Below are 16517 nucleotides of genomic sequence, written 5' to 3' on the forward strand. Positions count from 1 at the left end.
TTTCAAGACTTTGTTATAGTTAAAAAGTTTCCTACCAATGGTTTTGTGTATGAGTATGAAACTATTGGTGGTTCTTGAAATTTAAAATATGGAGGTATTTTTTCCACAACTTTCTTATCATGCAAAATATTGCTGATGTTTATTTGGTCAATCCCTTTGTTTGCAAATGGTACATGAAAAAATAAACGCTTGTCACTGTTCAAGAGTTCTGTCCTTACGGGCTTAAACAGCCGGTAATTGCTAATATCGATAACAATTTGGACTAAACGAAAATCAGGGCTGTTTTGGTTGATAGTCATCGTTTGAACTCTTGTGACCTCACGTTACAACTTAGTACTTATAAAGGACAAAAAGTTCAAACAACGTCATAGTACGCTGGTTGTGTCGAAGAGGACTACTACTGTTGCTTAGCTAAAGTGAAAGGTAAGTCTCCTGAATGCAACAATGCCTGATGTGTCTTGGTTTGGTAGTAGACGCTGAGAAGGAAACTTCATGTTAGTCGTGCTGACATTCGACAAGTTTATTTAAGCTATACTGCGTAAAAAAATGATGTATTTGGCTGCCGTCAATTGACGCGTGTCATGTATGTTTCACCTAATGACCTGTTTTCTCAGTTTGAAAAAGCTCTATCAACCAACATATCTCTAAATCTTTCAGAAATAGAAAAGTTCCTTGTATTAATGCACGAAAGTAGCGATATGTGACATCACAGAAAGTGTCATCTATGGCTTTCTGTATTCTGAGTAGGCGACTACTACTTAACATTACAATTAGGTGTAATTAATCCACTGATAATTAGGGGAAGGCTCCATTAACTTTGATGGTACCTGAAACCCGTGTTGCTGCCTGCCAACTCGGGTGACAAACAGAAGACTTTTAATCCCCAAGGTGTTAATTTTCCATTGTTGCGATTATCTTATCGAGCTGGTGCTATGATAGGAACGTCACGGCTGTAACGACTCACTCAATACCACGGGCACACACATATGCTTGCACATGGAACTATGTTGACAGGAAAAAGTGAACTGTCCTTTTTCAATGCAAGTAATCTAGTTTATTCTTTAATTTAGGCTATAAACTAAGCTTTAGAAATATGGTGAAACAAAATATCGTTCTTCGTTCATTTTCATTCAAGTTTCCTATTTTCGGACGCTTCACTTCAGTTACGCGCATTGATCATATATGCAAATATGATCAGAACAGCATGGAACGTTCTTTCCATGTGGCGAGATTTTTCTTGCACTTGTGAACAACGTAACGAGTGAGTAAGGACTCCAAGAGCTGCGCATATCCTGTGACATTACATCTCGTATAGAGCGAATTTAAGTCAATGAATTGCTAGCCGGATCTGTCTGTAAACAGTATGGCCACTCGTACATATTATAAGAAAGGAGAAATAGTAGAGGCAGTTAACTAGGCCGGTCGGCGGACGGCACAATTTTCAGTGATTTAATTCACGGTATTAACTTCACAATAAAACGAATTCGCGAGCTTACCATTGATTTTTGGTGATGTTGAATATAATTGAAAAAGAGAGCTAAATTCCAGTGTTCATGTTTGATAAAATTCCAAATTGACGACACCCAACGTCAACCTGTACGACACCGTATGTGTACAACACACCTGCAGTCGATTAGTCGATTGTGACACAGTAAGCTTACACTGCAATATCGGTCGACCCACAGTCCCTCTATCCATGCATTTCTGCAGTTGTCTTTCCTATTCTGCTCAGTTAACAGACATGATTTCACAGAATATTACACAGAAAACATATTTTATCATATTTGGAGGCACTGAATACTAGCATTGCAAGAGAAAGCGACGACAATTTTTCCGGTTTGATTCCAGCCGTTGCTTGTGCTACGTCAACACACTCGCAGCGATCAACCCCAGAAATTATCGCACACTATCATCATTTATGATGGGAGAAGGATCACGAAAAACAAACACCGGTTTCAAGATATGGTGATTTCTGTCTTCGTGTCGTAGATAGACGCAGAGAACACTTAATAGAGCCAAAAACAGCGAAAATTCGAGAAAAGCGTACACACAATCGGGGACTGTGGCATGCAGGACAAACCCAAGCTACGCATTATCACGTGACTGCCCCTCGTATTGCAATACGTTTATGTACATTGTGACATTGATACGGTAGTTTCGACATCAATGAACTGCTCTATTATTGTTAAGTCTTCTGTTTACCACGGTCCCGTGGTTTTACTCCTGCATAGAGGGACTTTGAGGATTTTTTGAGTTGTTAAAAGTATCGGGTAAAGCTTACGCCCCTTCCCTGAAACCTGTCGTTTATCAGTATTGTGTATTTATATATAGATAAATTGATATAGATAACCTTATGTATGTACCCCCCCCCCCCCGACGCACACACACACAAATCAGGAACTAACAGAGGCTATATACACATGTAAAATTAGCCACTATTTTTATCTAATTTTAAATTAATTAAGTCTACTTGAATGGAGTACGGTGATTGAAAGCGCATTTGGAAATTCACCCCATAGTGCATAGTGTCATTTCGTTATACATGGTTGATACTCGGGGCAAACTTTTAACAATTAACACCCCCCCCCCAAAAAAAAACCAAACAAAACAAAAACTAATTTGCCTGAACATCTTTTTCTCCCAAGCCGCTTGTCTGCCGTTGAAGTACCCTATGATAGTCAACTGTGGCTGTCATTTCTCCTTCCAACACGTTGACAACCAGCATTATAATGTTCACAAGTACGAACTGCTTATGACCATCAGTCACACACAGCTAATTCGTCGGATGAAATCACAAAACTGGTTTATAAAATATTTGTTTTCTGCCCCGTCCAGTGTGATTTATCGGTATTGCAAGTTGGAGGACCCCTCATGGTATTCTGGAATTTTCAAGCCCCCCATAACATTAGGTTTTTTATGCCCCCCGCCATTTTCGTTTCCGCACCATTAATTTTGTTCGTTTCCTAAATCCACTGCCTCTGACAACAAAGTAGGTTTGTGGCCGGCCTTCCCTAGCAATCTTTTTCCATGTTGCGACTGCCTTAAATTTGATATTGTTATATACTGGGAACGTAGAATCAAATCCAGGACCAGCAACAGAAAAGGAATTTGAGAGAAAACTTCGAAGTGGCTCATACAACGCCATCTTCAGCGCAGTCGTCTCCAGGAAATTCTCCCCAATGTACTCCTGTAGCAAGGGCACCGGTAGAAATGAGCGTTGGAAACAAGATACTCAACCAGCTTGAAGAAATGACGAAAGAAATGAATAATAAGCTCGAAGAGGTTGACAAAACTTTAGGTTACCTGACTACAAAAGTGAAAGACATTCAATACTATGAATTGTAAATTGGACGTAGTTCATTCGGAGACGAGCAGTTTAAAACAAAGAAACGAGCATCCAGAACAGGAAAACGAGGAGTTACAAAATGATATAGAAGTCTTGTGTCATAAAATGCTGCGGTTTGAAAATAAGATACGAAGAGAGAATGGCGACCAAAAACACCAAGTATTTGAAAGATTGCGCAATGCTGCAGTTATTTCGCGTTTAACGGCGCGGCCTGATCATATGATGTCTGCAGAAAGTTAAAATATGTTCAAAGCTAGTTAGTATGCTACTTTGTTCATTGGTTGGACCACAGGCGACCCAAGTATTACTGAGTTTTTCACACTGTTTTCTCTATTATTTTCTCTTCTTTCTTCATGCTCTGAATGATCGGAATAAATAAAATAAATGGTTTATATAACCTAACCTAACCTAACCTAACCTAACCTGTGACTCTTTATTTATTTTACACTCCATTACAAGGACGTATATCTCTCATACACACATGCTGTAATTAATTAGTCAACACAACTAATTATGCTAATCCGTGGACTTATCAGAGGTTGGTCAACATCGGAAAGATAGTGATGTTAATGAAAAAGGAGCTTAGTAACCATTCCTATCTTTCGCGATGTTGACCAACCCGTAAAATCCCTGATAAGTTCACGGATTAGCATAATTAGTTGTGTTGACTAATTAATTACAGCATGTGTGTATGAGAGATATACGTCCTTGTAATGGAGTGTAAAATAAATAAAGAGTCACAGGTTAGGTTAGGTTATAGAAACCATTTATTTTATTTATTCCGATCATTCAGAGCATGAAGAAAGAAGAGAAAATGATAGAGAAAACAGTGTGAAAAACTCAGTAATACTTGGGTCGCCTGTGGTTGGACTAAAGGGGCACGTCACTCATTCTTATTTGTATTTGCGTCACTCAGTACACAGTCCGTCTAGCCGCCTGTGATGCATGGCGGCGCATGCAAGCTTCCCAAATCAGTGAGAAGGGTCCGCTGACCTCCCTCCGAGCTCAGACATTATCTCCGTCCTGTGGCGGAGCAGGTCAAAATTTGCATAGATCATTGCGCATGCAAGGTAGACATTAGCAATATGACGATCTATATAAGACGCAGTCTTGGCAATATGACAAGCCAATTAAAACTGTGTGGCGACTCTTGTACTAACACAAATAATGTTATTCACTGTCCAATCTGCCCGGCCTACGATTTCCGGCCAAACAGGCTACAAAAAGTCAGAAGCCATCTCGTCGCCAGTCATTGGCAACACCCGATAGAGGACGCTACGGACTGAGATAGATTTGAAATTTCTTATCGTGACAGTTTTAACGGTAGTGCTGTTTGCTTCGAGCTGGGACATTTTGAAAGTTTCGTCATATGCACATCGTGTTGGATATTGCATTTTGTTGGAAACTCGGCGGTTTTTTTTTCTAAATGTTGACTATAGATGGAGACTCGAGCACATTGGACGATACTATGGACTAATCTAAGAAGGACGGAATTTTAATCTTACTGCAGTTTGCTCCGAGCTGAGACATTTTGATAATTAAGACACATAGCGTGTCGGATATTCCGGCAAAGTAATGACATTTTTCGTAAGCATGGACTTTAGATATTATTAATATTATTAATCTTTATTTAAACTCGATAACTCCATAGATGAAACACCTCTTTTCATTGAGGTCGAATAGACAAAAGAAAATCATATTACAGCACCAACTTGAAAACACGAAAAACACAGAAGTACAAATATCAAAAAACTACGAAGAAGCATCAGACTATGGAAGACCGGTCACGACATGCGACATGCGACTTTTTAAAACTGCGATCTGCGGTTAGGGTTTGGGTTTAGGGGTTCGGGTTAGGGTTAGGGTAGGGTTAGGTTAGGGTTAGAGGTTAGGTTTTCTCTGGTAAAAAGCCTTACTTCGCTCTCAACCCTGGAGGTTAGGCAAAGGGATGGAAAAATTGTAACGGCATAACTTAGGGTTAGTTAGCGTTAGGGGTTAGGGTTAGGGTTAGGGTAGGGTTAGGGTTAGGGTTAGGTCGCAGATCACAGTTTAAAGACGCAGGTCGTATGTCGCAGATCGTGACCGGTCTTCCATACTATGTCTGAGTCCTAACGTGGCCGCTATTTCTCCCACGGTGTATTAGAAGTATGCAGAAATAAGCTCGTCTCTACCTCTGTAATCCATCGTTAGGAGGAGAACGAAATGACATGTATGCAAACGCCATATTAGTTTTGCAACTTGTATGTCGCAGTTTAAGAACTCGCATGTCGCAGTTTAAGAACTCCCAGGTCGCAGTTTTAAAAAAAACTCGCATGTCGCATGTCGTGACCGGTCTTCCATATTAGACAAGTAAATAGAATACAGAAAGTTGTTACAAGATTTCTTAAAGCTATGATTGATTTGGGGAGATTGTTATATTCATCCACACCCGAAACAGACAAAGTGTTTTGATAAAGAAGTGTACGTGCTTTGGGAACTTTAAGGAGGTTCTGATTGGAAGAACGAAGTGATCTGGAAGGGATATAATTATTGAACATACTGGCTACACAATTAGGGGTAGATTGTGAGTTGCTCTGTAAATTTGGGCCAAGATATAGTCCTGAGATTATTGTGGATGCAACCAAACGTGAGTGATAGGTCATTTTTTGGCGTGGACGGAGTTTTAACGTTAGTGCAGTATGCTCTGAGCTGAGACATTATAACCGTTTCGTCATATACACAGCGTATAGGACGCGCACATTGCTGCCAATGATTGACTTTTCGTATCCATGGCCTTAAGATAGAGTTATGAGCTTGTAGGAGGATACAACGAACTGAGATAGATTTTAAATTTCGAAGCCTGGATGTAGTTTTCATCTGCATTTTGCTCCGATTTGAGACATTTTAAAGTCTTGTCATATAGGCCTACACAGCGTATCGGATATTGCAGTTTGTTAGAAACTTAGCGTTTTTTTCTTTAAATATTGACTATAGATAGAGTGTCGAGCAAAATGGAGGATGCTACGAACTGAAATAGATTTGAATTGTCTTATCATGGAAATATTTTAACGTTACTGAGTGCAGTTTGCTCCGAGCTGAGACATTTTAAAAGTTTCGTCATATTCACAGCGTATTGGATATTATGTTTGTTGGGAACTCGGCGTTTTTTCTTAAATGTTGATTATAGACGGCGACTCGAGCATATTGGAGGATGCGACGGACTGAGATTGATTGGTAATTTCTTGACATGGACGGAGTTTTACACTAGTGCAGTTTGCTCCGAGCTGAGACATTTTGATAATTTATGTATTACACATAGCATGTCGGATATTGTGGCAAAGTGATTAAATTTTTCGTAAGCATGGACTTTAGATATAGTTCTGAGATTATTGTTGATGCAACCGAACGTGCATTGAGTGAATTTTTTTTTGGCCTGGATGGAGTTTTAACAGTTTTAACGTTAGTGCAGTATGCTCCGAGCTGAGACATTATAACCGTTTCGTCATATATACAGCGTATTGGATCTTGCACATTGCTGCAATAATGGTTGACTTTCGTATCACTGGCCTGTAGAGAGAGATGTGAGCTTATTGGAGGATATAACGGACTGAGGTAGATTTTAAATTTCGAAGCCTGGACGTAGTTTTATCTGCAGTTTGCTCCGACTCGGAGCTGAGACATTTTAACAGTGTATTGGATTTTGCAGTTTGTTGGAAACTTAGCATTTTTCTTAAATGTTGACTATAGATAGGGTGCCGAGCATATTGGATGGTGCTACTTACTGACTCGGAGATAGATTAGTAATTTCTTAACATGGATGGAGTTTTAACGTTAGTGCAGTTTGTTCGGAGATGAGACATTTGACCGTTTCGTAATATGCATAGCGTATTGCATGTTGCAGATTACTGCAAATAATTGACTTTTCGTATCCGTTGACTTTAGATTGTCCTGAATTTATTGTTTCTGTACTATTCATAGCGTGTCGGATATTGCAGATTGCTGCAAAGTGAATGACTTTTCGTATCCGTTGAATTTCATAGAGTCCGGAGTTTATTAAATGATGTTGCAGACCGAGATAGAATGGTAATTTCGTAGCCTGTACGGAGTTTTAACGTTACTGCAATTTTGCTCCGAGCTGAGACATTTTGACCGTTCCTCATACACACTGCGTATTGCATGTTGCAGATTGCTGCAAACAATTGACTTTTCGTATCTGTGGACTTTCGATAGAGTCCTGAATTTATTGTAGATGCAACGGACTGAGATAGATTGGTCATTTCTTAGCCTGGACAGAGTTTTAACGTAAGTGCATTTTGCTCCGAGCTGAGACTTTAATATTTTTTGTACCTATACATAGTGTGTCGGATATTGCAGATTGCTGCAAAGTGAAAGATTTTTCGTAACGGTGGACATATAATAGAGTCCTGAGTTTATTAGAGAATGCTGCGGACTGGAATAGATTAGTAATTTCCTAACCCGGACAGAGTTTTAATGTTAGCGCAGTTTGCTCCGAGCTGAGACTTTGATAATTTTGTACCTACACATAATGTGTCGGATATTGCAGATGGCTGCAAAGTGAATGACTTTTCGTATCTGTGGATTTTGATAGAGTCCTGAGTGTATTGGAGGATGCTGCAGACTGAGATAGAATGGCAATTTCGTAGTCTGCAATTTGCTCCGTGCTGAGACATTCTGACCGTTTCCTCGTACACATTGCGTATTGCATATTACAGATTGCTGCAAACTATTGACTTTACGTATCCATGGACTGTAGATAGAGTTTTGAGTTTATTGTGTATGCAACGGAGTCCGTTGAACGGACTGAAATAGATTTGAAATTTGTTAACATTGTCAGAGTTTTTACCTTAGTGCAGTTTGCTCCGAGCTGAGACAATTGATAATTTTGTACTATACATAGTGTGTCGGATATTGCAGATGGCTGCAAAGTGATTGACTTTTCATACTGTGACTTTGATAGAGTCTTGAGTTTATTGGAGATGCTACGAAATGAGATAGATTAGTCATGTCCTTGCCTGGACGGAGTTTTAACGTCAGTGCAGTTTGCTCCGAGCTGAGACTTTCGTACCTACACTTTGCGTGTTGGGTATTGCAGTTGGCTGCAAAGTGAATGACTTTTCGTATCCGTGGACTTTGACAGAGTCCTGAGTTATTGGAGAATGCTACGGAATGAGATACATAGTGATTTCTCAGCCTTGACGGAATTTTAGTGTCAGTGCAGTTTGCTCCGAGCTGAGACATTTGATAATTTTTGTACTACACATATATTACAGATTGCTGCAAAGTGATTGACTTTTCATATCTGTGGACTTTGATAGAGTCCTGAGTGTATCTGGAGAATGCTACGAACTGAGATAGATCAGTAATTTCTCGGCCTTGACGGAGTTTAACGTCAGTGCAGTTTGCTCCGAGCTGAGACTTTACTAATTTTTGTACCTATACATAGTGTGTCGGATATTGCAGATTGCTGCAAAGTGAAAGATTTTTCTTAACGGTGCCCATTAAATAGATTCCTTAGTTTATTAGAGAATGCTCGGACCGAGATATTTTAGGAATTTCCTAATCTGGACAGTATTAACAATAGTGAAGTTTGCTCCGAGCTGAGACTTTACTAATTTTTGTACCTATACATAGTGTGTCGGATATTGCAGATTGGTGCAAAGTGAATGACTTTTCGTATCTGTGGACTTTGATAGAGTCCTGAGTGTATTGGAAAATGCTACAGACTGAGATCGAATTGTAATATCGTAGACTGGACGGAGTTTTAACGTTACTGCAAATTGCTTCGAGCTGAGACATTTTGACCGTTTCTCCATACACACTGCGTATTGCATATTGCAGATTGCTGCAAACTACTTTTTGTATCCATGGACTGTAGATAGAGTTCTGAGTTTATTGTGGATGTAACGGACTGACATAGATTTGAAATTTCTTTACATGGTCGGAATTGTTACCTTGGTGCAGTTTGCGGCTCCGAGCTGAGACCTTTTATAATTTCTGTACTATACATAGCGTGTCAGATATTGCAGATGGCTTCAAACTATTGACTTTTTGTATGTATGGACTGTAGATACAGTTTTGAGTTTATTGTAGATGCAACAGATTGCGATAGATTTGAAATTTGTTTTCATTGTCGGAGTTTTAACCTTGGTGCAGTTTGCTCTGAGCTGAGACATTATTTCATTTTGTACTATACATAGCTTGTCAGATATTGCACAGAGGGCAGCAAAGTGATTGACTTTTCATATCTGTGGACTTTGATAGAGTCCTAAGTGTATTGGAGAATGCTACGGCCTGAGATAGATCAGTAATTTCTCAGCCTTGACGGAGTTTAACGTCAGTGCAGTTTGCTCCGAGCTGAGACTTAAATAATTTTTGTACCTACACTTAACATGTTGGATATTGCAGATAGCTGCAAAGTGATTGACTTTTCTTACGTGTGGACTTTCATAGAGTCCTGAGTGTATTGGAGGATGCTGCAGACTGAGACGGATTGGTAATTTTTTTTAGCCTAGACGGAGTTTGAACGTTAGTGAAGGTTACTCGGAGCCGAGTCATAGATTGTCAGATATTGCAGATTGCAGCAAAGTGAAACTGAAGACAATAGATGGCCGTGAGCATATTGAAGAATGCTTGGAATAGAGATGATTTCGTCGTTTCTTAACAAAATAGGAGTTTAACGCTATAATGCAGGTTACTCAGTTCTGAGATAATTAAATAATTTTGTTACACGCATAGCTGGTGCGGTCAGATAGTACAGATTGCTGCAAACTATTTTCGTGTCACAACTACACGCTACTGTAATCTTTTCAAGGTATTCTTGTGTCAACTTTTTTATCTCATAATTCGACGAGCAGCATCGGAAAGTTGGTATCTATTTGCGTCACAATGTATGTTGTACAATGGAGAGAATGAAATGAAAGCCGTGGAGGAGTTTTCTTTAATCTTCGAACACTTCCTTGACAAGTGTTCACAAAATAACTTCGGAAATTGCGAAAGTGATCTCTATTCGCAAATTCTGTTAACTTTTAGAAATCTCGTGATGTTTTCGTTGTAAACATTTGCTTAATTGCCATGGAGATAATTTTGACCCTCTTATCAAAATTGAAAATTAAGCTTGTGAACTTCATAAAATGTCTGTCTGCCGAGCTTTAATAAAATATTAAAACTTTTTGCAGCGGAAAATATGTGTTTAGCAACACCTCTAATATGGCTTTCAGCTGGCGTTTCCTGTCCTTTCAAAATGTTAGTCTTTTCGTTTTATGTAAGCTTTGGAAACCACAAAATAATAAAAATAATAATAAAAATAATAATAATAATAATAATAATAATAATAATAATAATAATAATACAGGAAATCAGTACAGAAGAATTTTCTCTCTGCTTTTTGACCGTAACGTACAACTTTTCAAATATCACTGATTTTGGTTGTAGGAAAATAAATAAATTCCTTTCAGGGGAAAGTTTTCTATTTGGCGACAGGGTTTTTCCTCAGCTTCCTAAAGGGTTGGTAAAGTAAAACAGAATTACAGTCAACTCGCACTTTTTCCAACTCGCCCAGAACCAACTCGCCCGATTCAAACTCGCCCGATACCAACTCGCCCGTTGTTTTGAGATAGGGTGTTGTGCGTAGATTCCATGTAAGCTAACCCGATGGCCCAAGGCCAGCTATTTTCATGTCATGCCAGGCCAGTAACTCGTGAAAGACGGTCCTGCTGTTCCTAAAGAAGTGAGCCAGTACGCAGTAACTATCCCTATACGTAAAGAAGCCGAACGAAATTTATTCTTTCAAGAGATTTGCAAAACGTGAAGTTCGCAAATAAAAAGTTTTCCGTGTTGGCACATATTTCAAGCAGCACCTGTGGTTCTCTATGTTAGAAATAGGCCTATAACGTTTTATGCGTACCAGTTGCTGCGAAAACGAGCCCTGCCACTCCTTGACATGTTCTTCCACTCCAATGACCAAGCTACCCGAGTGGCAAAGGCTACGGATTCGCAGCAAGCGTACCAGTAGCTCTGCATGGCAGGGCTGTGTGTTTACCGGCGTTATACGGCCTCCGCATAAGGCCGGTAAACACACAGCCCTGCCATGCAGAGCTAGCGTACCAGGTAATCATAAAATTGCAAAATAATATCGGGCGAGTTGGTATCGGGCGAGTTGGCATCGGGCGAGTTGATTACGGGCGGGTTGGAAAAAGTGCGAGTTGACTGGTACCCAAGAATAAGGTTCTTTTACATACAAGGTAAAGCGAAAAATCTTGTAGGTTATATTGGCGATGTCTACTTAGCATGCGCAATGAACTATGCAAATTGTACGACCTGCTCCGCCACAGAACGGAGATAATGTCTGAGCTCGGAGGGAGCCCGGGAGGTCAGCGGATACTTATGAAATCAGTGATTCCGGGAGAAACTAAATTGCCGACGGCGCTCACTCCACGCATGCGCAAACCTGCAGAGTGTCAATCTCACACAAGTGTGGAGGCGCCATAGAATCGTATTGCGGAATTTCATTTTTTAAAAAAAGTAACATAACTGCTCTACTCCAGTTTAAGCCAAAACACGTTCCTGTCATTCAATTCCTATTAAAATGATAATCATCCCGCTGGGTAGAAATTATGGTCCAATGACAACTCCGATTAAAAATCACTTGCATTTTGCTCTACACAAATTCATTCAGCAATGTTTTTACTGTATATGTGAATATTTATTTTGCAAGGTAAAAGAGAAGGGGATTGCAATTTAGTGAAAGAAAAGAAAACTTAGGCAACAACAACAATGTGTAGCATTCTTGCAGAAACATGTCTAAAGCCATAACAGTGTGTCTAGCCGCTTGTGATGCATGGCGGCCCGCAATCTGATTAAAATCAGATGTAGAGTACGGCGACGTCTTCTCTCTCGCGGTATTCTCTCGTAGTGAGAGGCGACAGCGAGAGAATACCGCGTACGCATAAGAAGACGTCGCCGTACTCTACATCTGATTTTAATCAGAATGGGCGGCCCGGCGCATGCAAGCTTCCAAGAGCTCCCAAGCTCTAAAACCATAACAGTGTGTAGTATTCTTGCTATGCAGAATAACAATAATGCCATAAGGGACCGTTCAGTTTTACAGCCGGGGGGGGGGGGCCGGCAAAATCTTGTCGCCGGTGTTCAAAAAAATATAGACCCCCTGCATTTTTCGTGAAAAAATGATGACCCCCCTTTGTCAGACGAAAAAAATTGATGAAACCCCCCCCCCCCCCCCGCTGAAAAATAACCAAAACCCATATGTCAAATTTACCCGCACGGTCTGGATTTGAACTCCGGTACGCGGCGCACTTTATTCGTGTAGCAGAGATGCCAGTGCACAAACTTCTCAGCCACATCCATGCAAACGTCTGTTACTTAGGACGACTGTAAGGCAATTTTAACTTCATTTCCATAGACAACTTATGTCCATGGATTTTGTATAAAGTAAACTTTATTGGAGTGGTTCACCAAAGGCAGCCCTCCGGTTAAGAGGGTAATACCCCATGACTATCTTACCATCTTAACGGCCGGACGCCTTCAGCGGCCCTGTTCAGTAAAGTTTACTTCGTGCAATGGCAATGATCGACCCTCGTTTTACCAGCGGGCCACCTTTGGTTGCCCACTAGAATAAAGTTGACTTTACGTAATGGCCCATGGTCAATTTATTGTAGTGGGCCGCCGCAGGCGGCCCGCCGGTAAAGAGGGTCGATCATGGCCGTTGCATGAAGTAAACCTAATTGGAGTGGGCCGCCAAAGGCGTCTGCCCGTTAAGAGGGTCATGGGTAATACATAAAGTATATTTATTGTAGTGGGCCGCCGAAGGCGGCCCGGCGGTAAAGAGGGTCGATCATGGCCATGGCATAAAGTGAACTTTATTGTAGGTATTATGTTTTTGAAAATGTGGTGATCCCCCCTTTCCTACCAGTGAAAAAGTGATGACCCCCCTTCGCGGATTCCAAAATTATCATGACCCCCCTGGATTTTGCCGGCCCCCCCGGCCGTAAAAACTGAACGGTCCCTAACAAGAGTCTCTTTGGTATAGAAGTCATTGTCCAAGAAAATGTATCTTTTCAGGAAAGCAATATCAATCGATTCCAACTGGAGTATTTTGAATTAAATACTTATAGAACGATGGATGCCACCCAGGAAGACAAGAACGAAATTTTGGTAGGTTGGAGAAACCACACACCCGTGCGCGCGTGTGTGTGTATGTATGTATGTATGTATGTATGTATGTATGTATGTATGTATGTATGTATGTATGTATGTACGTATGTATGTATGTATGTATGAACGTACGTATGTACGTACATACGTACGTACGTATATATGCATGTGTGTTGTGTTTGTTACTATTTTTCATGCTTTGTATCTTTAATTTCAATAAATACATCTCAGTCGATTTCTTTAAAAAAATGCATAATGACAATGTCATATGACGAAATAAAAACATGGCAATCTATGTTACTTTTTTAGGTATGTTATGAGTACTTTTATCATTCAAACAGACTTCATATCAAAATGTATGGATTTGAATATAAAATAGAAGGAGACAGCCTAGTACTGTACTCCAATTTGATGACGACGTCTACGTGTACAAACGTTTTAATATAATATAGAATATACATCGTATCAAATGATCATAATTGTACTTTGATGAACTCAGGGAGCTTGATTCATTTTGCATTTATAGGAAATGTACTTTTCCAGTGTAGTCAACATGCTTCAAACTTCCTTGTGTTATTATTTTTCACTGAAAGACTTACACCTGTATTTGATATCATTGTTTGATTACCATTTGACCTGTCGAACTATCAAAGTTCTAACGCAAATTGTGTCATAAATAATGACTGATATTTTCCCCATTTTTAAATCTTCTAGATGTCCGAAATCAATGTTTCAATAAGTGATACAGAAGTGTCATTAGAGGTAATTGTACTCTTTGTATTGTTATTTGTACGACATACCAGTAACCGACTATTCGTATTTACTTCACAATCATATGCATCATTATTTTCTGATAGATTCAACAGACACTTTCATCTGTTCCCCTTCTTCAAGTTCAGATTAAAAATCCTAAGAAGTATATGTAACTTTACTCACAGGAAAGATAGCAAAGATTCCTATCAAAGCGTTACAAATTTTAAAAACATATTGATCAGTATTTGTAGGATGAAGTTGAAAATAAAATATTTAAATACCGAAGTAATGTTACCTATATGAAAAAATCTTTAAAAATAATACTAATTTTGCAACTGTATAAGGTGTATTTGTAAAACTGAAGTGTTCTGCACCATGTGGAATGTGTATTTACTGTTTTCGTGTACGAAATGCTCACAATCTTGACACAAACATGCAGCTTTCTTTCTCGGTATTCTGACATTTTCCATATTTATATTTTAGGAATGTTGCAAGTCTCTGCGAGAAAATGATGCTGAAAAACTTGGCCGCATTCTGTCTGACATTGATTGGGAAAAGATTGAGTTTCATGACTTTCAAAACAACCTTGGAGCTCTATACTGCTACGTGAGTATGCTATGTGTTATAAAAACTAAAATAATTAAGACTAGATGTCTATGTCGTAGAGCCCGGCGTATAGAGCATATTAAATATATGAGATTCTAGGTTCAGAATAAAAGCCATTCCTTTGAAGTAACCCTCACCTACCTATTGTATCCCAACCCTTGTACCTTAATTGCATTTCAAAATAGCGCCCGAATTCATAATGTACTATTTGGGCAAAAAACTGAAAGCGAACTAATTGCTGTCGAGTGACCTACCCTATGGTTTTGATACATGTTAAAAGAAACACATAGTTTTTATTTTACTAAAGTATCTCCCATTGTTTTGTGAACCATCGATTAACGCCTGCAATTGTACAGTGATTGCACTGTTTATGTCGACTGCTCACGTCACAGGTCGTCGCTGATTTATTTGACGAATCGTACAAATACAGCACATTACAAATATGCATGCACGCATTACTTAACTCGTGTAAATATTACTTTTTAGTAACTTGTAACTACCACTGTTAATAACCTACTTTGTCGAATAGGTACAGGTCACCAAAACACTTTGGCTTCAAATTCATTGTAAAGAATAATTTTCATGTAAAAGCAATATACTTATCATTTTCTTGCCTATCACAGTTGCATGAGTGCTGCTATATTGTTAATATTGTCAGACAGAAGATAGGTCGGCAAGCTGAATTAGCATTTTCAAATATCTGTACAGTTTATGTTCCTAGGATTATTTGTCAATATCGCTTTCTCTTACGTACGTAGACGTTGATGTCTATGACCTTTCATTTCATTGTTACAAGAAGTCCAGTAATTTGTACTTACATGATAATTTGTGACAATTAATATTGTGTTTTTATTTTATTGTAGGTTTTACATCAGGAGTGTCCTCTATGGCTCGAATTTTTACAAATACCAATTCAAATGGTGAGTTCTGCGAAATGATCACGTTTTACAGAAGTCTTTGTCAGCTTACAGAGTCTGCGTCAAGGAACACATGCCAATTCAGTTTGATTTGAAAAAGTATCGTGACCTATTTTAAGTAACTTACATGGACATAATCAGCAAATGCAAACAATCAATATCGTTCTTTCCTAAAGCACAACATTATTCACGTTTTTAAAGATCGCTACTTCTTCTTTCTTCAAATGCTGTGTCGCTACAAACAGGAAGAGAAGAACAGAGAAATTCATATTCTCAAATGGATCGGGAAATTTATTTGTAAATTACTGCCAATACAGTTTCCAAAGCGAAAAGACCTTGGTCAGCTGTATAAGTATAACGAAAGTAAACGTCTTTCAGGTATGTGTCTATTCTCCTTTGTATAGATTTCGAAATCTTTCTTAAACACTATGTGAAGACAGACTATGCTTCCAACATTGTATAGGTACTAATGGCGACGCAATGTAGAAATGTGCAAGTTTTGGAAGTTATCATGCCAAAACAGCCGGTAGATTTTGTCCCGTATTTTGATTTGTTTATTTGCCGTCTAAGATGGAGATAAAATAAAGTAAAATCTACCAGATATTGTTTGAATTAGTAGTGACTTTTCAAGAGGAAAGTATATGATGCAAAATGAGTGTCCATATTTTATTTCATTTAAATTGGATTATTAATTTTGCTTGAAATCTTTGGGAAGTCACTTCTTC

The 16517-nt window shown here is 39.1% G+C and overlaps 1 protein-coding gene across 1 annotated transcript in view; it reads left to right on the forward strand.

Moving 5' to 3' along the window:
• The first annotated feature begins 375 nt into the window (after window positions 1-375).
• The window catches only part of LOC139139801 (transient receptor potential cation channel subfamily M member 8-like), a 54585-nt gene continuing 38443 nt past the window's right edge, over window positions 376-16517 (forward strand). The window contains exons 1-6 of the mRNA XM_070708731.1: window positions 376-423; window positions 13424-13516; window positions 14231-14278; window positions 14753-14875; window positions 15739-15795; window positions 16038-16170. Coding sequence (XP_070564832.1) covers window positions 13481-13516; window positions 14231-14278; window positions 14753-14875; window positions 15739-15795; window positions 16038-16170 — 397 coding nt within the window. The 5' untranslated portion in view covers window positions 376-423; window positions 13424-13480. The remainder of the gene's footprint in view (window positions 424-13423; window positions 13517-14230; window positions 14279-14752; window positions 14876-15738; window positions 15796-16037; window positions 16171-16517) is intronic.

This window comes from Ptychodera flava, chromosome 9 (assembly GCF_041260155.1).
Source record: "Ptychodera flava strain L36383 chromosome 9, AS_Pfla_20210202, whole genome shotgun sequence".
Taxonomy (NCBI): Eukaryota; Metazoa; Hemichordata; class Enteropneusta; family Ptychoderidae; genus Ptychodera; species Ptychodera flava.